Source organism: Diabrotica undecimpunctata, chromosome 4 (genome assembly GCF_040954645.1).
Source record: "Diabrotica undecimpunctata isolate CICGRU chromosome 4, icDiaUnde3, whole genome shotgun sequence".
In the NCBI taxonomy this organism is placed as follows: Eukaryota; Metazoa; Arthropoda; class Insecta; order Coleoptera; family Chrysomelidae; genus Diabrotica; species Diabrotica undecimpunctata.
The window spans coordinates 17,004,935-17,028,566 of NC_092806.1; the positions used below are offsets into that span (position 1 = coordinate 17,004,935).

Here is a 23,632-nt window from a genome sequence, read left to right on the forward strand (position 1 = left end):
AAATAACTCTTATGCAGTATCAAAGGAAAGGTTAACTAAAAACATTCGTTTATATTGAAAATTATACAAAAAATTGGATTAATTTTTTTTAATTGAAGTTCTAGGTAAGTTGAGGGTTGTTGAAGTTTCGCAAATGTATATAAACATTTATAAAATATTAACAGACTTTGTATTAGTTTTGATTATCCCCGTATATTTAGCCAAGATTCCGCGTTTAAAAACATAGACGATATAGAACAATGAACAGTTGTTAAATACTTTGTAACAGACAAAAGAGTGTTCTTCCATAAATTGTATATTAACAACGGATAATAGAAAATGAATGGCTTTTGTTAAAAGTGCAGATCGCTGTGTATTTATCGCCCACACCTAGCGTTTGCTTATACAAAATAAGTCTGGGCCCAACGGCCGTCGCATTCAGTTTCCATCAGGCAGTCGTTTTCATCAAACAGTTAGATAAAATCAAGTTTTCAGTCACCATCAGTCGTCCCATCCAGTAGGGGTGGAGGCTACTCCATCATCAATACTTTTTGTGGTTCCAGTATGTCGTTTAAGCCGTCTTTTTTCGATAGCGGTTGTTGCTATCATTTCATTGGGGTAAAGTACAATACACCATATCTTGTTGATGCATAGATCAAGTACGTTTATTTGGTGCTAAATTATTTCATACTGTGTCGTGATTTTGAACCTTTTAATTGAACTTTATTTTGAACATTTTACTTTCTTGCTTTGATACATTTTATACTTTTTAACATTTTACTTATTGCTAATTGTTATTAACATGTGCTTATAAACATTACATTTAAATTGCACATAATATAATTATTTCCTTCTCGATTAAATTTTGTGTAACATCATTATATTTAAGTAGAAATCAGCTGTTAAAGTCATTGTTCTTTCTTGTATCATGTTTCGTTTCCCTTTTTGTAAAGTCATCTCGATATTGGTTGTCGTATCGGTTTCGTATCAGATAATATTTTAATTTGTAGCTTTTTATATTGTTATATTTGAATTTTATATTGTTATATTTAAAGTACGCAAGACTGCATACCTTGGACACATACTGAGAAATAATAAATATAGTCTTCTGCAGGTCATCATGCAGGGTAGAGTCGATGGCAAAAAGGGAATAGGTAGAAAGAGGAAGTCATGGCTGCGAAATATTCGAGACTGGACAAACATGACTGTAGACGAATTATTCCACGTTGCAAAAGACAGAGAAGCTTTTAAAAATGTGGTCGCCAACCTCCGTTAATGGGGACGGCATAGGAAGAAGAAGATATTTGAATGTATGTATATTTGTCTTTTGCTTTTATTTGTTTCTAAGTAGAGTTTATATAGTCTACTTGTTTATTATTTTTCTATGGGAATATACATACCCAATGCGAAAGGGAGAAACCAGCGAGTTCTAGATTGAACATATAGGCATTCTTCTTCCTTTCTGATGACCTCACATTATATAGAGGTCTTCGCATGTGCAGAATGCAACAAGGGTAAGATTAAAAAAATGGTTCAATATTGACATTCAGTATTTACCTTCCTCGAGGATATCCATAACTGCTCCTTTCATAATAATACTACACACTACAAAAACTACACACTACACACTATAAAAATAAAAAAAATATCAAATCAAAAATCTACGATCCCTTTTTGGCAGACCGCCGATTAAAAAACACGTGAGTAAAAGATAATAGGAAGTTCCTAGCAGCAGTGTCATAACCGTGAGACCAATGGAGAGCAGTGTTTGACGCTGTTTAAGCGCAATCAAAAGGAGTTTTTGCGTCGTTTTGTGGCAGAGAACAAGGAACAGTAGAAACAGTGGACTTTACTTCCAAAGATTTAGGTTAAATGGTCCCATTTGGCAAAGAAAACAGTACGTCTCCACGATGAAAACGCACCGGCTCACACCTCTGGCGTCGCCACGGCCAAATTGGTCTACGAACCTACTCATCCACTTTATTCTCCAGATTTGGTCCCGAACAACTCCTTTTTGTTTTCAAACTTGAAAAAGTCACTCTACAGGCAGAAATTTGAGACAAATGAAGAGGTTATCGCTGCCACGAAAGCCTACTTTGCAGACTTCGAGAAAACGTATTTTTAAGACGGATTAAAGAAGTTGTGCTTCATAGATTATAGTAAAGCTTTCGATTTGGTCAACTGGAATAAAATGTGGCAGGTTTTGTCTGAAATGGGAGTCCCCAATCATCTGATACTGCTAATGAAAAGCCTGTACAATAACAATTATGCCAGAGTTAGAATAAATGGGGAACTAACCGATAGTTTCAGGGTCACAAAGGGCGTGAGACAAGGCTGCATACTAAGCCCAATTCTATTTAACATCTATGGTGAATGGATAATGCGGAAAGCTACTGAGGACTGGAACGGTGGCATCACCATTGGCGGGAAGAAGATTTGCAACTTGAGATATGCAGATGATACTACTATCCTCGCTAGTTCTGAAGCTGAATTGATTCACCTGCTACAACGGATAGAAGACGTAAGCTTAACGATGGGCCTTAAAATAAACAGAGATAAAACGAGAATCATGATAATTGACAGAGCTAAAAACAATCAAAATCATCTGGTCATGATAAACAATATCGCTGTTGTAGATAAATTTGTGTATCTGGGCTCATTAATAACCAACAAAGGAGGCTGTACTGAAGAAATAAAGCGGCGGTCAGCAATCGCAAAAAGCGCTATGGCAAAATTAACAAAAATTTGGAAAAGCCATGAAATAACTACCGATACAAAAATGAGACTAGTAAGAAGTCTAGTTTTTCCAGTTTTTACTTATGCATCGGAATGCTGGACCCTTACTGAGAAAGACAAAAAGAACATAGATGTATTTGAGATGTACTGCTGGAGACGAATGCTGAGAATACCATGGGTGGCCCGAAGAACAAATGAATCCATACTGGACCAGCTAAACATAAAGAAAAGACTAAGACCACAAATATCAGAACAATAAGCTATTTTGGACATGTGCTTCGAAGAAATAGTCTTGAAAAACTTACCATCCAGGGAAAAGTAGAAGGCAAAAGAAATAGAGGTAGATCTCCCACACGATACACGGACCATATTGTTGCTACCATTGGCGCTCCATTGTCAGAATGTGCTAGAATGGCAGAAGATAGAAAAACATGGAGGAACATTGGGAAATTTAGCTAATAGCTTCATGATATCACGATACCTTCTTCTTCTTCTCGTGCCACTCCTAGCGGAGATTGGAAATCATCATGGCCACTGCGACTTTGTTAGCAGCGCGTAGACCATTCACGTAGATTACGAAGCCACGATATTTTTCTTCTTCCCACACTTCTTTTGCCCTTAGTTTTGCCCTGCATGATATTTCTTAAAAGTTCGTACTTTTCACCTCTCACAATGTACCCCAAGTATTCCATCTTTCTAGTTTTTATCTCATTTAGAATTTCGCATCTTTTGTCTAAAGTTTGGAGTACTTGCGTGTTAGTGACGCGGTCCATCCATGATATTCTGAGAATGCGCCTATAGCACCACATCTCGAAAGCTTCGATGTTTTTTTTTTTTTTTTTTTTTTTTTTTTTTTTTTTTTTTTCACGATACCTGCATCAGGTTAACGACTAAGAAGAAGAAGAAAGAAGTTGGAGCATCGCTGTGTCAAGTGTATCGAGCTAAAAAAGAGACTACGTTGAGGAAAAAATCGCCACAGTTCCAAAATGTTCTTTTGACTTTTATAGACTGAATACTTATCGGATCACCCTAGTAAAACTACCGTAAGATTTTGCTTCATATTAGAATGCCTACTTTTAAATTACCACGCAAAACCTGGTATACACTCAACCCCTTTAGGAGTTAACAGGGTCATCTCCATCATGTTACAGGAGAGGTTCAAACCTCACTTTGGTAAATTTAACTACAAGTTTGTTTTACATAGAGTAAACGCTATATTTTTATAATTAATAATGTAAATTTTTATTTACTTTTAAATAAGTGAAAATTTCATATGCTTAATAAATAATACTGACAAAAATAGTCACCGATCAATTTTTCCTAAAATCTTTAAAACATTATTAAGTCTTTTAAAAATAAAATGAGACTCTTAACCTAACCACAAAGAAAATTAATCAATAAAAAAAAATAGATATGATTGTTAAATTAATTCGAGATAAATGAGACTCTTTACAAGAAATGTATACGTATGTTAACATCGAAACATCTGTGTGTCTGTGTGGTACTTTAAAGTAATTTGTGGTGATTTATGAGTAAATTTAATTTTTAGTCATCGGTTAAATCTGTCAACAATTTAAAAATTAACGGCATCATTTTGCAATATTGATTTTTATGTGGTATAAAATCTGTGAAAACATTTATGGAATTTAACCTACTTCATAACACAATGTACTCACTTTATGAAGTCTATACATTTTTTTCAAAAAATAAACACAGCGTTTCGAACAACCACCAAAGCATTATTACAGACTTACACATTACATAAACACATTGTTTTAAAAAGTTTGGACCTCATATTTACAAACAATCCCTATATTTCAACTAGCCCACCTGGATTTTTGCAGGTCGATTTGGCCTTCTAGAGTTTTAGCCAGATAGATAACGAACAATTGTGATAAGGCTACACCTAGGGCGATTCCGGCGATCGTGTATAAGTTCCTTTCGGCCCAAGATCTGACAATCTCTATACAGCCGGAAGTCCAGACCTTCTTTCCAGCTTCAGCAACCTGAAAATTAAGAAAAACATGAGAAGTCATCAAGGTGTGAATATGTTTTTCCAATAACACGAGAGTTTTGTACATTTGATCAATGTAAAAGTACTATCAATAATTTCTGTATTATCTAATTACCACGATGAACAAATTTTGCTTTAAATTCTTATTTATGTTAACACTTTTCAAAATTTCGCTTTGTAGCATTTTATTTTCCTCACAAATTAATATTTTTACTCGTTGTTCATATATGTTTTATAGACTCTTTAGGATACCACGTATATAGTAAATGGACGGTAAGCATGTTTCATGTTAATTTGCAGTGTATTTGTAATAAAGTCGATATGTTCAACGCTTTTCTTGCGGATCAAAATTTATATTACGTCATATGTTTTTCGAAGCACTGACAAAGTGAAGAAAATTTAAAATTTCCAACGATGGTCTGTGTCGTTTTAACTGACAAGAACCACGTGTTCAAGTCGAGCAAAGAAACATGTTGCTCTTTAAGTATTAAATTTTTATCCAATGTCATCGACCTAGAGTCACATTAGAATTTAAATTTGGAACAATATAAAACCATATATTGATGCCACAGCTACAGTTTTAGTGTTAGCTTCAATTACAAAAGAAGGCACTGAGGATGATCTGTTATAGATCGAAAATGTCACGTTATGCTCCTGTATAAATTTTGACGACACTTTTTAAAAAAGTTTTAATTAAATTTAATTAAATGTTTTATACCTAAATACAAATGTGAAGTGTTTTACTTCTGTATAAGTTTTTTAAACGATGGTATACAGCGAACTACTGGGATTTTCTCATTAATTTTTAGATATTAAAAACTTACCGACAGGGTTTGCACTCCATATCCACACATTATATTAACCAGTCTTGAGCTAAGATCAGTCGCATTTATGCAGCAAGAAAATGGCACACCGCAATGTTCGACACTGGGCGAGCTGCAGTTAAAGTACTCATTCTTTGACCAGTCCATATATCCTTCTGAGCTGAGTCCGCAACATCGGAACTGAAAATAATAAACAGTTTATTACGTATATAAATTAGAAAATATTTGGCATACACAAGGTGTAGCTACCATGAAGCAAGATTGATTCTTAACAGACACATAATTGTATGCCAGTTTAAACTCCTCTTATAGAATATACTGTTAGCAATAGTTACCTCTTGTTGAGCAAAATCGACGAAATTCTGTAAGTCTGGATCATCTCGATAGGTGTGAATGATCTTGTCGGTGAAATTTTCTTCCAAGACCGACTGCATAGAATGGGGGAAGACAAATCCAACGATGGCTATTCCCATTTCCAAGAGGAAGAATATTAATAGACAGAGTGAGTACTGAAAAATAACAAACAATTAGTAATTTACACATATAAAAATGAAAATAAAACTATATCTTGTACATATCTAGAATGGTCGAGCGGGCGAGCGATTTTAGTGTACGGGTAAGGAATCGGGTTTGAGTGAAGCCAGACCCTCGGTTGTTTTGTATTGGGTTTTCCGGCGGAGATCTTCTTAATTTTATGCCCGGATTACACAAGGCTAGTTTTTCAAGCTAGGATAGCAAGCTAGCGCTTCTAAACTAGCAAGCTAGTATTACTAGCTTTATGTATACAAAAATAGCTTCGCGTGTAGGCTTCTAGAACGTGCTTCTAAAACTAATATGCCAAAATTAAATTTATGCAAATCAAGCACTGAAATGTGGAACAACTGTAAGGAGGCTCTGAAATTAGCAGCCGAAAGCACATTGGGAATATCCCGAACCCAAGAAAGAAACGACTGGTTCGACCAAGACTGCAAAAAAATAACAGATGAGAAGAACGAGGCATTTAGGACCATGCAACAACGAAAAACTAGAACAACAATAGATAGATACAAAAACTTAAGGAGAGAGGAAAAACGCATACACCGAAAAAAGAAACCAGACTCGGAAAATGACATATTAGAACGGCTCGAAAGCCATATGAGTCACGGAGAAAGAAGAAAGTTCTATCATCAAATAAATATTATTAGAAAATAATTCAAACCAAGAATCAACTATTGTAATGATAAGGAAGGTAACTTACTTACCAACAAAGAGGATATCCTTTTACGATGGGTAGAGCACTTTCGAGAGTTGCTGGAAGGTTAACCTACTAACAAATATAGAGATGGAATACCGAAATGAGGAACTCGTGGAACCCCCCTCGGTAGATGAAGTGAAAATATCTATAGAAAAACTAAGGAACCATAGGTCCCCAGGTAGCGATGGCATCCCAGCAGAGTTATTTAAGCACGGTGGAGAGCAGCTCACCAAGGTGATGCGAGAAATTGTTTGTAGAATTTGGTCTGAGGAGCAAATGCCTGAAGAATGGAGCTTAGGCTTAATTTGCCCGTTACACAAAAAGGGAAACCAACTGGAATGCAATAATTACCGCGGAATAACTCTTCTAAATACGGCATACAAGATATTGTCAAATATTTTGCACGAGAGATTAATGCCTTATATTGAAATGTTTCTAGGAGAATATCAGGCGGGATTCAGGCGTGGACGTTCAACCATTAACCAGATCTTTACAATACGACAGATCCTCGAAAAAACGCAAGAGTTTAACATAGATATGTATCATATTTTTGTCGATTTTAAAGCGGCATATGACAGTGTCTTAAGACCAAGTCTTTACAACGCTATGAATAACTTAGGAATTCCAAAAAAACTCATATGTTTGATAAAGGTGACAATGGCGAAGATGCTATCAGCAGTAAAAATTCAAAACGACTCGTCAACCCCATTTCAAATACATAGGGGGTTAAGGCAGGGAGATGCGCTGGCGTGTCAGCTTTTTAATGTCGCCTTAGAAAAAGTTGTACGAGACGCTAATTTAGATAGCAGGGGAACAATATTTAATAGATCAGTCCAAATTCTAGCATATGCAGAAGACGTGGACTTTATAACAAGAACTAGGGCGAGAACTGCGGAAATCCTAACCGAGCTAGTAGTAGCAGTAGAACGAATGGGGTTACAGATATATCAAAATAAAACCAAATTCATGGCGACTAACACAAACACAAGAGCTGGAAATGTTGACACAAATTTAAACATCAATGACCAAAACTTCGAAGCAGTCAAAGAGTTCGTATATCTAGGGACATCGGTTAACTCCAATAATAACACATCTGAGGAAATAAAAAGGCGAATAATAATTGCAAACAGGTGTTATCATGGTCTATCAAAGTACTTAGCTAACAAACGTTTGTCTCAAAAAACTCGTATAAGGCTGTATAGAACACTGATAGTCCCCGTTCTCACATATGGATCAGAGACATGGACGCTAACGAAAACAGATGAATCCGCTCTATCCATTTTTGAAAGAAAGGTGCTACGCAAGATATTCGGAGCGGTCTGTGAGAACGGAATATGGAGACGTAGATATAACTTTGAACTGCAGGTGGTAAAGATATTACCACTATAATTAAGCGAAACCGCCTGCAGTGGGCAGGACATGTAGCCCGGGCCCCTGAGTCAAACATGATAAAAAAGATTCTAACAGCGCAACCCGTGGGAATGAGAATACGCGGTAGACCAAAGCTGAGGTGGATGGACGGGGTAAAACAAGATGCCGAGAAGATCGGAGTCGGCAACTGGAAAATGCAAGCGAGGGACAGAATAGAATGGCGTAGAAAGCTTGAGAAGGTCGAGGCTCTCTAAGGGCTATAGTACCAAGATGAAATGTATCGTAAGGAAGAATGTCTGTGGAATGCCACTATTCCATCATATAGAGACAAGTCTATTCGTGATTCAGCACTACAAGAAATAATTGGCAAATTTTTAGAACTCGGCATAGAAATGTTTATCAAAGACATAAAAATGAAGATAAAAAATTTACGAGCAACTTACTGTCAGGAACTGTCAAAAATTGAAAAATCAACCAGGTCTGGAGCAGGTTCTAAGTACGAGTACAAGTCAAAATTAAACTTTTTTGATGAAATGCACAGTTTTATTAAATGTGTACTAATGAAACGGAAAACAACAATAAGATTGCATTATTTATTGATTATAGTAAAGAAAATGGGTGTCAATACACAGGGAAATTTTGAAAAACAGTATCAAGAAATAATTTTTAATTGCCAAGGCACCGCACCATCATTGTTAAAGCAGGTTTTAAAAGTCTCTCTTCTTGCCATTGCTGACATCCAAGAATGATTACTTCCTTGTTGACATAAGCTCTCAAGTACTGCAGTTTCGGTTCTCCAAGAGTCATGGGAGGCTTGACTTGGAACTAATGCCGGATGAAAGAAAATTTAAAGTGATCTCCAATTTTACTCTTGCTGGTAAAGCCACTCTCATAACAGTATGCTGTTGTTGAATTTTTGGCATCACAAGACTTAACAGAATATCAAACACATTTGGCATCATTCGTAAAATACTGATATACTCTTTTAAGTCTTCATTGCGAAGTTCCTCTAAAACCACTGCGGATAATCCACGTTAATTCCTTTTTAAAATCCATGGTCTTGTCCAAACGCGTTTTTCCAATAAAGCTTCTGTTAATTCATCCAATGCAATTTGACACAGTTTCCGAAATGATTGTTCAATCGAACATTGTTTTTTTTTTTAGAAATATTTACCATTTTCAATGGATTTGTTGCTCTATTGATCTCGCACTAGCTACTGGCTGAACATTTCCTAGCCACATGTACACCGTTCTAGCATTCGCCAAGCCAGGACAGTAACTTAGGCTAGGATACTGGGATATCTAGCTTGCTATCCTAGCATGAAAAACTAGCTTCGTGTAATCCGGGCATAAGAGATAGTGGATAGTACCTTCTTCGACAGGACTATTACTATTAGAACAGCCAGTGGTAAAAACCTTAACGTTTGTTAGTGTGAAGCCAGTGGCAAATTAGAAATTGACCAAGTAGATTGCTGATAGTGAACATTTAAAGTAAGCAAGTTTATGAAAAAGGGGAATTCACTCGTCAAGGGTTGCGCTGGATATTTTTTATGATTTAAAAAGACCTTAATCACTTACTTATTAATTACTTTTAATAATGAAGTACCATTAGAGATGACGGTGCATCATTTATAATTGGCTTGAAGAACGTAATTGTGCATCATACAGTGATGTATGTCATGAGGGACAAATAAAATCGGTTGTATGTCGATGCTGTGCAAAACATGTATGAGAAGATCGGTATGTGTCTTAAAATGCTGATAAAATTCGATGGAGGACATAAAAAATCCGTATACAACATTGTTAGAGAAGACGAAACTTGACTATAAAATTTACTAACTTTCCTTCTCCAGTCAAATAATTTCTTCTTGCGAAAAATCAGACTTTGTTCAAAAAATTTTAGATTACGTCAGAAAATGTTCTAATGGTTCTTATTTACATAAAAATCATTATAGGTATTTAAACACGTGCTTAAAATATGTACACATTTTAGTTAAAGAACGTCGGTGCGCCAATTTGATATATCTTTAAAAATAATAAAGTAAACAATTTATGTAAATGTATTAATGGGTATTGACGGTTTTAATGAATAAAACAAATTTTTATAATTTATTTTGCTATCGATTATCGTAATTTTATTAGCAGCCGATTTTCGACCTCAGATATCAGTATTTGTAATATTTTGCAGTTATCCGCAATGTTAATTATGTGAAACGTCATTACCAGGAATTCAGAAGTTAAATCCAGCCAACTACTAGAAAGAACTGCAAACATCAGCTCAAAAGCACGTCTAAAAATAAGTAGGGAAAATTAATGAATACGATCTTCTTCTTCTAGTGAAGGTTGGCTATAACCATTGTCCCTATCTACTGCTTTTCTTAAAAGTGTCTGTGTGTTTAACCCGGTCCCGTCGTCAATGTTTTTTAGCCAGAATATTTATCGTCGATCAGGACCCCTGATCAGCTGCAATAACTCGTACTTATCAGTTCTAAGTCTGTGCCCTAAATATGCTGTCTTCCTCGTTTTAATAGTGGTCAAAAGTTCTCTCTCTCTCTTTCGATTCGGTGCAACACCATGATCGGTTCATGGTATTTTCAAAATTCTCCAAAAAAGCCGCATCTTAAAGCTTCCAGCTTTCTCATTAGGTCAACATTAAGACTCCAAGCTTTGGCACCATAAAGAAGAATAGAATGGATATAACATTTTACCATCCGATATTGGATTTGCAGATTGAGTTTTTGGCCGCTCGTAATTGCTCTATTCGTGATCGAATTTCTGATTTGGGATTTTAGTCTTCAGTAACCCAGACTCCGAAGTATTTAATTTTGTCCACTTGTTCAATATCTTCATTTTTTTATCTAGATCCTTGTTATGACTTTAACCCTTATACTGATCGCCATGGTTTTTGTTTTCTTTGTGTGTATTGTTAAACCAAATTGTTCTCCAGTATCACAAATTCTGTTTAGTAGCGTATGCAGGTCTTTCTAACTTTCAGTGATAATGACTATCGTCGGCATAACGAAAGATATTTATATTTTCACCATTTATCTTAATGTCTTCTGTACAGTTTTTAACTGCTTGTGTAAATAACTCTTCGAAATATGTATTAAATAGTAATGGTGAAAGTACACAGCCTTGTCTTACTCGTCTACTTATCTATTGCATATCCGTGCTATTTCCATCTAATGTTATCAATCTAATGTACCTAACTATGTTAATATCATTTTTGTCGAGTCCTTTTTCGCTTTAGACAGTCCATGAGAATGTTATTAACTTTGTCAAAAGCTTTTTCATAGTCTATAAATGCGAAGAAAATATCTTTTTGTTGGTTTCGACATTTTTGAGCAGGAGTTGTGAAACTTATATAATATATATATATATATATATATATATATATATATATATATATATATATATATATATATATATATATATATATATATATATATATAACTTCTACTATTCCGAGGCGATTACGAAAGCCAAACTGTCTATTACTCATATCTGTCTAGCACTTGCTGAATATTCTTGCTTGTATGAACTTTAAAAATGTTTTCAATAATTATGACATTAAACTGATAAATCAATAGTCATTATAGTGTTTGAGGTTCTTGGTTTTTGGTAGCGGAAAAAAGGTCGATAGTAGCCATGCTGTAGGTATCTTACCAGGTTTGTCTATGTTGTTAAAGAGGATAGTTATTGCGCTTAAATTGCCTTCATCTATAAGAATACCATACCTCTTCGAAAGCTGTAACATGAGGAAGCTAAGAACAGTCAACCGGATCTCCTCAATTTTCATTAGCAGTCTCCCGGCGCGGCATGAGGAACTCTACCGGGAGTGACCATCCATTGTCTAGCTTCTCGTGAGACGGTGAGGTTCGGACTGTCGCAGGCGGAAATAGGAGCGAATGAGAGACAGACGACGCGAGAGAGATGGCAGCCTCCTTAAGGCAGGGGGTTGAAAGTCTTTGGTGGTTCGTATGGGTATGGTTTTCCCGATGAATGTGTGGGAGAAAGAATGGACATCGGATGATAGCAGGGTACCAGGAGAGACGTTTTGCCTTAACCTGCCGTTCCATCCTGATGTGACAAAGGAGAGGTTTTGATCCTGAAGATGTAAAAAAAAGCTTCTCGTGAGACAAGAATATATCAGGAACAAATAAACAAAGTTTGCAATGAAGGTCAGGAGGTCACGGGCACAGCGAGGAAACAGTTTAAGCGTCTGACCAGACTGAGCCGGGCCTCTTCACTACTCCGTGCAGACAAACTAAGTAGGGAAGTTCTCGTACGCAAGGCGCGACTCAAATAATAGCTACTTTGTATTCATTTTACATATTCCCAATTGTCAATAGAAGCACGTGAAAGCCAAACAGGGTCGTACTGATGTGTATCATATGATTTTTAAAAATATTTACTTTTGAAACTGTTAGTGTAAGAATTTCTTGAAATTTAATCATTAAATCACAATTAAACTAAACTCTAAAAAATAACACGACCAGTAAATAATACCTTAACAATAACTATAACATAAATATAACACAATATATTAACTTAAAAATCAACACGATACAATTTGAATTTAAACATGCCGGCAAGTTTGGATATGTAACATGAGAATCTGTCTAGCTTAAGGCAATAAATTATATTTAATAGCCTCTTGACGAATGAGACGGCGAATATCAACACGTGCTTATGTTGACAGATGGGAATTTGCTAAACGAATGAACATTAACAGGAAACTGTCCCTTGGATAAATAGGTAGTCATATTGTAGCATACCTGTGAGCAACTCTCACAGCTGCCCGTATTGATATAGAATATCGGTACAACAGTGTTTGTTATCACACAGTGTGTCTCTAGTATGGGTTGCATACTACAGTAACATCGCGCAAGAGTTACACCGTGCAAGAACCTATGAAGTTGATATGAATTCTCAATACAGCATTGGCGCATAGTTGCCAAATGATGGTATTTCCTTAAAAACATGTTTCAAAATAAGAATGGTACATATCTACCTATGGACAGGTTTAATTTATTATGCATGGAATCAGAAAATCACAGAAAATCTGCCTGCTCGCTTGCAAAGTTCCAAGTGAGCTATTTACTAATGACAAGAAAAGAGTAAAGATTCCTCCAGGATGCCTATGTATTTGTCAGAGAGTTCGTCGCAGGTAAAGGTCAGCAATTTGGTAAGGAGGTCAGGAAAGTTCACTTTTGGGTGTCTTGAATACATTGTCGAAAGATGAGCAGGAAGTTTTTAGGATATTTTGGCCATGGATGGTATTTGGGTAAAACTCCTGTTTAGAGATGAGAGCCTCTTAAGTATGGTTGGGATGTTCGATAGTTAATGTATTTGAACGAAGGGGAAGACTCTTCGTTTGTAACTTGCTCTACGCAGAATACTTCTTTCCAAAGTAAGCAGTCTTTGTGTGATGTATGTACGTTTTGTATGTGTGTATTAGTGTTTTGGCTTGCCAATGGTCAAATTTGCCCCATAGAGCTTTAAGGAGGTTGATTCTTCTTCTTGCCTTATCTAGGGTCGCTCTCAGATCAAGATCCAGGTAGGAATGTACTTGATCTGATCGCTGAGAGCCTCTTTTTAAGTATTATTTTGACTATGTACTATTTATAGAACATATATAGCAAGCCATTTTGCTAGTGATAAAGTTGAATGAAACAAAGTAAGTAATAAAACGAAAATAAAACTCAAATGATACTGTTATACATACATATTAAGTTATATAACCTCTTATAATTTACTGTAAAATATAATAAATGGTTTCTACTTACAAATTTGAGCAAGCATGTATTTTCTCTGAGCGCTCCCACACAACCGGCGAAGCTAACGATAAAAACCACTCCTCCCATAATAACCATGACTAACGATATATTTAGTATCACATCATAGACATTTTCCAGTCTTACCCAGCCTGTCAACTGCCATTTGTCAACGAAAGCGTAGAGACCGATACCAATCAGTAGACCTCCAAATAGCTGCAAAATAACAAATATGTATTGGTCTTTAATATTATAAATGATTAAAATATTGGTATTTATCAAAGAATGGAAAAAAAGTATTTTTGAAGAGTATAAACATTTATTTCCTAGCTGAGTGCTTTCAGCTTACAAAGATATCTTCACAGCTTTACTACAATAGAACAATGATATAATATATATATATATATATATATATATATATATATATATATATATATATATATATATATATTGTGACGATTAGGGTTTATAGAAAATAATTTATAAGTTATATACTACATAATATTAGATATTTGGTTGTTTTAAATGAGTTATATACTAGAGAATTTAATAAAAATATATTTATGTGAGGGCATTTTTAATAAATTAGCATATAATAATTGTAAAAAGTGTATTTTAATATTGTAAATATATATAAGTGAGCCATGTGCTTAGGCAACCAAAAATACTCTCGGAGATTGACAGATATTTATACTCTGAAGTGACGTTTAAGAATATTTACAAATACAAAGTGGGTTATAATAATATATTGTTTGAAATGTGTATTTTATTAAATTAGAATGTTAAGTTACTAATTTAATTATATATTCTGATCTGAAAAGCCTAAATGTAAACAAAATTATTAATAGAAAAGAATGGAATTCTCTGGATCTCCGGAGATGGCCATGTTTGCGAAATGGTTTGTTCCAGAAAATTCAGACAAGTATTAAATAGAACTGAATAGAACATGATATCTTACGAGATGGTTCTAGAATGTCCAAAAGATATAAATACCCGTGATTTGGATTCAAGATGGCAGTTTTTGGAAGTTTTTAGTCAGAAGTCAAGCAGTTTATTATGAAAGTTAGTTGGAGTCAGTGAATCAAGTACAAATAGTCAAAATGTTTAATATAGTGAGTTAAATGAAGATTAAAAATTATGCATATAATTTAATGCACATTTATAATTATACACAAATAATTATTGAAGATAAAAAAGGGTATATTGGAAGAAATTAAATTATATTATGGTTGGAGATTAGTATAAATCAACTTATAATAATTGGATATTGGTATATTGAAAAGAAGAATAAATATAAATGCTGTTTGCTGGTTTGGTTGGTGGTGTATACATGCTGGTGAAGAAAACTATATCTTAAATTGGTAGAAGCTGATAATTGGAAAAAGAAATTTCACAAAAACAAGGATAACCGAAGTACGAAGACTTTCAGTGGTGATTAGAATCTATATAGTAGAAAACATTTCATTTAGGCATTCAGTGAAAGAAAGGTACAAAATTTTGTTAATATAATTTAGTTAGTGTCATAACAATTTCAATTTTGAAGATAGTTTGTTTAAATTTTAGATTGTCTATAGAATTTAATTAGTTTTGTAAGAATATCAATTTAAAGATAGTTTATTTTAAATTTACATTGGCTAGGTTAGATATATATATGTGTGTTTCATAATAGTTACAATAAAGATAATTTAAAAAAGTACTTACAAACTAATTCTTTGAGAACCGCGATAAAAACCCTATATTATTAAAAATACTCATTGCTCATCATTCAAACAAAAAACACATCATAACAATTTGGCACCCAACGCGGTGGCTCTCTATTTAAAAGAATTAGTTTGGGAAGATAAGTGCTCTCATATAATTAAATTAATTATCAGTAGAAAGGAAAAATTATAGATTTTATTTTTAATTATATTTGAACAAGTAAAGTCTCAAAATGTCTCAAGGAAAGAAAGGTACAAGAAGCAAAAAGAATGAAGAAGATGTGGAAGTAGAAACACAACCTATACAAGAGGAGAGTTTAGTTCAAGTTCCACAAGATACTGCAGAAATGAATCCAGAAAGAGAGGAAAATGTCAATATGGCAGCTTTGATGTCATTAATGATGCAGATGAACAAGACAATGGAAGAGAATTCAAAAGAAATCAAAGAAGACATGAAAAAAATGGAACAGAAAATGGAAGAGAATTCAAAAGAAATCAAAGAAGACATAAAAAAATTGGAAGAGAATTCAAAAGAAGTCAAAGAAGACATGAAAAAAATGGAACAGAAATTGGAAGAGAATTATAGAAAATTAGAAAAGAAAATAGAAGATAATAATAATAAAATTGTAAAACAAATGGATAAAAAACTTGAAGCTGCAGAGAAAAAAGTAGCAAATGAAATAAAAAGTATACGGAATGACTACAAGAAAAGGATAGAAAATGAGAGGACAGAAGTAAAGAGGATTATTCAAGATAATAAGATAGATATAGAACAGAAAATAGAGTTACAGAAATGTAACTTAGAAGTAAAAATTAACGAAGACAGGAGAAACACAGAAGAAAAATTAGACGATATACAACAAAATATCCAAATAAATAGTAATCAAATAAGAAATGTGGAACAGAGAATAGATGATATTTCACAAATGAGAGACATAGGGAGACCTTACTTAAATTTAACAAATGAGACTGGGATTAAATTCTCTGGTAATATAAAAAATTTGCATCCTAGAGTATACATAAATAGTTTAAAACATAAATTAAGATTTGTGAATAATATTAATGATATTAAAGATTATATTAGAATGACATTAAATGACAATGCAGCAACTTGGTTTGCTAGTATTGAAAATGATTTAGATAACTTTCAAACATTTGAAAATAAATTTTTAAATTATTATTGGGGTGAATTAGAGCAAGCAAAATTTAGAGAAATTCTATATTTTGGAAAGTATAATCAAAATTTAAAATCAAATATGGTAGATTATGCATTGAAATTGATAACAGTTGCAAAATATTTAGAACCACCACTTAGAGAGGATGAAACAGTCTTAAATGTATCTAGACATTTTGATGATGATGTTGTGCAAACCGTAACTGTACAAAATATTCAAACAATAGATAGTTTTATTAATTTTATTCAAAGAATACAAAGAGGCAATATGACAAGTAATAATAACAACAGAAAAAACAATAATAACTTTCAATATAATAAAAATGATATTCAACAATATAGACAATCATATAACATTAATACTAGGTATGGTAATAATTTACAAAATTTTAATAATAATAACAGTAATCCAAATAGACAGAACTTTAATAATAATACTAGTTATAATAGACAAAATTTTAATAATAATACTAATTATAATAGACAACATTTTAATAACAGTACTAATAATAATAGACAAGATTTTAATAATAGAAGAAATACAGAGCGACCCAACTATAACAGACAGGTAAATTGTGTTCGAAGGAATAGGAGCTGCGAAGACAGGGAACGAAATCGTACAAGGCAAGAAAATGTGAGTAGAAGTCATAGTAGGGAAAGACATAGTACATCAGATCCAAGTGGTCAGATACAATCTGACAATTCTAATAATCAAAATTTTGTGCAGTAAACTTTCTGAATTACAAGTTAGGCCATTGCTATTATGAAAAACCTTATGAATTTATTTCTTTAGATGAAGAGAAAATTATTGAATCTATTAATTTAATTTATATAAATGCTTTGGCCAAAAATAAAATGATTAAAATTATGATAGATACTGGTTCAGAAAGTACATTAGTCTCGGAGAATTTTATTTTTAATACATTGAAACTATCAGATATAATAAAGATTCCAAAAATTAAAATTATTGGTGCAAATAATAAGAAGTTGGGTGAAATTGATAAACTAGCCAATTTTAAAATTAATATTCTTAATAAAGAAATTAATATGCAAGGATTTATTGTCAAGGATTTATGTGTTGATATATTAATGGGAAATGATGAATTGGAAAAGAAGAAAGTAAAGATAGATTTTGAAGAAAAAATGGTAACTTTGGAAGGGCAAATAATTAAATTTATGCAGAAAGATGAGGTGGAAGAAGGAATAAGAGTTGATAGGATATTATTAAAAGAAAATAATGATGTTTATGAAGAAGAAATGTATTTTGATGATAGGGAAATGTCCCAAAAGAATGTAAAGAATAATTATTGTAGTGAATATTTAAGGAATGGAAATTTTAAGCAGATGGATGCCTACGAGGCGGAGTGCGTAAAATTGGAAGCAAGGAATAATGAGTACATAATGAAGAATAATTTTATTTGTAAAGAAGAAGATGTGATAAAAGTTTTAAATTGCCCTGAAGAATATAAATCAACAGTCATTTCCATATTGCAGCAACACAAGGGACTTGTCAATAAAGAAAATAGAATTGCACAAAATTATATCCATAGTATAAAAGTTAAAGAAGAAAAAGATTTTAAAACAAAATCATACCCAATACCATATAAATACAGAGAAGAAGTAAACAAAACAATTAATAATATGTTAGAAGATGGAATCATTGAGAAGGCAGACACACGTTTTATTAACCCCATAGTAGTAGTACGAAAAAGATCAGGTGAAATCAGGTTATGTTTGGATGCAAGGAATATTAACAAGATTACTGAAAAGCAATTTGAAGCACCAATGAGTATAGATGGAATATTAGGAAGAATTACAGGAATGTCATTTTTCACTAAAATTGATTTACAGCATAGTTTCTGGTTAATACCTCTAGAAAGAAAAAGTAGACAGTATACAGGATTTCAGATAGATGGAGTAGTATATCAATTCAAAGTAGTACCATTTGGACTTCAATCATCTTGCAGTGCTCTATGTAGATGTCTTCATGATATTTTGGATCAATATGAACATTTTGTAATTCACTACATTGATGATATATTAATTTTTTCTAAAACGGCTGAAGATCATGAGAAACACCTAAAAATTATAATAAATAGATTAGACAAAGTTGGACTAAAAATAAATCAAGAAAAATGTACATTTTTTCAAAAAGAAGTCATATATCTAGGTTATAAACTTAACACTAAGGGAATCGAAATGGATCCAGAACGGACACAAGTCATTCAGGAATATAAAACACCACACAATTTAAGAACTTTAAGAGGATTTATTGGAATAATTAATTATTATAAAAGGATGATACCAGATCTAAGTATAAAAGAAATTCCATTACTTGAACTATTGAGAAAAGGTGTAAAATGGAGATGGGATCAGAGAAGAGAACTAGCATTCCAAGAAATTAAAAACATTTTTCTGTCAAATTTGAAAATATACTATCCTGACTACACACAGCCATTCATATTAAGAACAGATGCATCAATAGAGAGATTATCAGGGGTATTATTACAAATACATGATGGGGTCGAATACCCAATACAATTCATTTCAAGAATTACAAAGCCACATGAAAAGGGTTACTCAGTTTCAGAATTAGAACTAGCAAGTATAATACACTGTGTCACAAAATTAAGATTTTATTTGTTGGGTAATGAATTTACAATAGAAACAGATCACCAAGCTTTAACGTCTATATTAAATAACAAATATGGAAACAGTAGAATACATCGGTGGAGTCTAATACTTAGTGAATACTGCTTTGAAATCAAATACATTTCTGGAAAATCCAATATAGTGGCAGATGCTTTATCAAGGTTAGAAAATACATCACAAAAAGGGCAGCGAACAATAAAAATTGGATTAAATCAATTAGTAGAAAGTACTGGATTATATTCTAAAGAAGAAATTATAAGAGATCAGATCAATTTGAGTGAAAAACAAAAAGTCCTTAGGAAAGATGGGGTATATTATAAAATAATAAATGGCATAGAAGTATATGTAATAACTAGAACTTTAGCAAAGAAAATATTGAAAAATTTACATAACAATTATATGCATATTGGTTCAAGAAAGCTATGGATGTTATTTAGGGACAATTATTTTGCAAAGAATGACATAAGTATAGCAAAGGAAATTACTAACCAATGCCCAATATGTCAACTAAACAAAGAAAAGAATTTCAAAAACCAGAACACATATAAATCTAATGTTGTATATGAAAAACTAAATACAGTTTCCATGGATTTTATTTCAAATTTAGTTCTCAGTCCAACAGGAAAAAAGCATATACTAGTGATAGTTGATTTATATACAAAATTTATTAAACTATATCCCTGCTCTAGAACAAATGTTAAAACATTAAAATTATATATTAATCAATTTTTCGAAGAAATAGGACCATTTAGAAATTGCATAATAGATAATGCTACATATTTTAACAACCAAAAATTTCGGACATTTTGTGAGAAAAAGGGAATCAACATTCATTTTACAAGTATCAGACATCCTCAGGCAAATCCTGCAGAAAGATATATTAAAGAAGTTATAAAATATTTAAGGATACTGTGCCAAAACCAACATGAAACTTGGCAGCAACATATACCACAAGTAGAGTATTTTTTAAATAATACACATAATTTGAATACAGAAGAAGTACCAGAATATTTAATGTTTGGCCATATAGGAAACAGAAAGTGGATTAGTGAATATAATCAGGATATGTTAGAACAAGTAATGCAGAAAGTGAATAACCGAATTAGGAGGAAAGCTGAAAAATATATCAGAAGACAAAATCGAAATATAAAAAAACCAATCACATTTCAAAAAGGAGACCTAGTGTTAATTCGTTCACTTAGAAAAAGTAATGTTAAAGAAAATCGTTGTAAGAAATTACAACCAATGTTTGAAGGTCCATATAGAATTGAAAATCAGAATGGACTAAATAGTTATGTGTTAATAGATGCAGAGAACAGACTAAGAGGCATATTTCATATCAACGACATTTTTCAATATCATGAAGAGATTGAATAATGATTTCTATACCTTTAACACAAATATAATAACACTAATAACTTACTGATAGATCCATTTCATAGATAGATGGTAGATTTCTTTGTTGTGAATAAATTTGACATCATACTTGTTGAATTTTGTACATATGGAAATTGTTTGGTACCCTAAAAATCATAATTTGGGGTTAGACACAAAATTGATACTATAATTGCTATAAAAATGTCTTTCTAATATAATAAAGTAAAAAAAAAAAAAAAAAACTTACCAATTTATATTGATGAAGTTATTTTGAATAGAAATAATTCCTAGATTTTGTCTATAAATAAACAGAACACCATATCTATTATATTTTTAATTAAGGTTATATTTTATTCTCTGATATCGCATCCATTGCTCCATTTGACATGACAGTTTGACCATAGAATAGCCGAACTGTGCTCCGTTGTTCTCGGTTTTGACATAGACAGCGAACAGGGATGTATTTAACACATTTTAAATAAATAAAAAAAAAAATTTGATTTATTAAATTTAATAAGGTATGAGAAAATTAATATTTAAAAAAATAATAAGTAAATTATTTATTTTAAATATTATTTTTGGGGTATTGTGACGATTAGGGTTTATAGAAAATAATTTATAAGTTATATACTACATAATATTAGATATTTGGTTGTTTTAAATGAGTTATATACTAGAGAATTTAATAAAAATATATTTATGTGAGGGCATTTTTAATAAATTAGCATATAATAATTGTAAAAAGTGTATTTTAATATTGTAAATATATATAAGTGAGCCATGTGCTTAGGCAACCAAAAATACTCTCGGAGATTGACAGATATTTATACTCTGAAGTGACGTTTAAGAATATTTACAAATACAAAGTGGGTTATAATAATATATTGTTTGAAATGTGTATTTTATTAAATTAGAATGTTAAGTTACTAATTTAATTATATATTCTGATCTGAAAAGCCTAAATGTAAACAAAATTATTAATAGAAAAGAATGGAATTCTCTGGATCTCCGGAGATGGCCATGTTTGCGAAATGGTTTGTTCCAGAAAATTCAGACAAGTATTAAATAGAACTGAATAGAACATGATATCTTACGAGATGGTTCTAGAATGTCCAAAAGATATAAATACCCGTGATTTGGATTCAAGATGGCAGTTTTTGGAAGTTTTTAGTCAGAAGTCAAGCAGTTTATTATGAAAGTTAGTTGGAGTCAGTGAATCAAGTACAAATAGTCAAAATGTTTAATATAGTGAGTTAAATAAAGATTAAAAATTATGCATATAATTTAATGCACATTTATAATTATACACAAATAATTATTGAAGATAAAAAAGGGTATATTGGAAGAAATTAAATTATATTATGGTTGGAGATTAGTATAAATCAACTTATAATAATTGGATATTGGTATATTGAAAAGAAGAATAAATATAAATGCTGTTTGCTGGTTTGGTTGGTGGTGTATACATGCTGGTGAAGAAAACTATATCTTAAATTGGTAGAAGCTGATAATTGGAAAAAGAAATTTCACAAAAACAAGGATAACCGAAGTACGAAGACTTTCAGTGGTGATTAGAATCTATATAGTAGAAAACATTTCATTTAGGCATTCAGTGAAAGAAAGGTACAAAATTTTGTTAATATAATTTAGTTAGTGTCATAACAATTTCAATTTTGAAGATAGTTTGTTTAAATTTTAGATTGTCTATAGAATTTAATTAGTTTTGTAAGAATATCAATTTAAAGATAGTTTATTTTAAATTTACATTGGCTAGGTTAGATATATATATGTGTGTTTCATAATAGTTACAATAAAGATAATTTAAAAAAGTACTTACAAACTAATTCTTTGAGAACCGCGATAAAAACCCTATATTATTAAAAATACTCATTGCTCATCATTCAAACAAAAAAAATACATCATAACAATATATATATATATATATATATATATATATATATATATATATATATATATGTTCGGAAAGATTTCCGCGGTTAGTACAATTAAACTTAGAGCTAAGATTAATATCTACTTCTATTCACTACTACTAGTGAACTAGTGAGTGAACTAGAAGTGACTAGTGAGTGTAGTAGTGTCTGGGGGCTCGGGAGACTGAGACCTCGGAAGCCCTGAAGAAGACATCAGAGAGGATGTCGAAAGCTCGGCAAAATGGATATCGACGCGGTTCAACCCGGAAGACTGGTGAGTTTAATATTAATTTTTATAATAATATTAATCTTAGCTCTAAGTTTAATATATATATATATATATATATATATATATATATATATATATATATATGTATATATATCTGGACCTGAGTATTACAAGGACCAAATTCCATTTTTGCCTTTATGGAGTTAGTATCACGACAAAAATTATAATATTCAAAACTTTCAATACAAAAAGGTCAACCTTAAAAAAATTGTAATGACCGGTGAAGCCCTTCTATGTTTTATTTTAAGTGAGTTTACTGCAAGTAAAGCAAAAAAATGTATTCAAGCCGAAATAAAAGGCTCTTGTCTTTAATTAAAGACTCGGGACAAGTTGGTTATACACACCTCATGCAATTTCAGGCATCTGAAAATATTGCGATTGACTCGGCGATGGATCAGTCAAGAAACTCTATAGCAGGTGCAATAGCTAGCATAGATACTGTCGTTTTTGAAAATCTGGTAGAGTCTTGGCAAAATACGTATTTTGAGAACGATTTCCGAAGTGGAAATTGAAACGTCAATAAACGTACTTTAACCTTTAATTGTGGCTTATTCAAATTTAAATAATAATTATT

General features: G+C 32.2%; 1 protein-coding gene across 2 annotated transcripts in view; it reads right to left on the reverse strand.

The window, feature by feature from the left end:
- The window catches only part of LOC140439247 (tetraspanin-33-like), a 42,233-nt gene that overhangs the window by 9,690 nt on the left and 8,911 nt on the right, over nt 1-23,632 (reverse strand). The window contains exons 2-6 of one of the 2 annotated variants that reach the window (XR_011950605.1): nt 13,948-14,151; nt 5,889-6,062; nt 5,554-5,733; nt 3,589-4,721; nt 1,280-3,196 (exon numbers count right to left, since the gene is read on the reverse strand). Coding sequence is in view for 1 of the 2 variants with exons in the window: in XM_072529046.1 (XP_072385147.1) it covers nt 4,546-4,721; nt 5,554-5,733; nt 5,889-6,062; nt 13,948-14,151 (734 nt within the window). In the remaining variant the exon portion in view is untranslated. Of the gene's footprint in view, nt 1-1,279; nt 3,197-3,588; nt 4,722-5,553; nt 5,734-5,888; nt 6,063-13,947; nt 14,152-23,632 lie in introns of those variants that run through there. The other variant, XM_072529046.1, reaches the window with a different exon arrangement.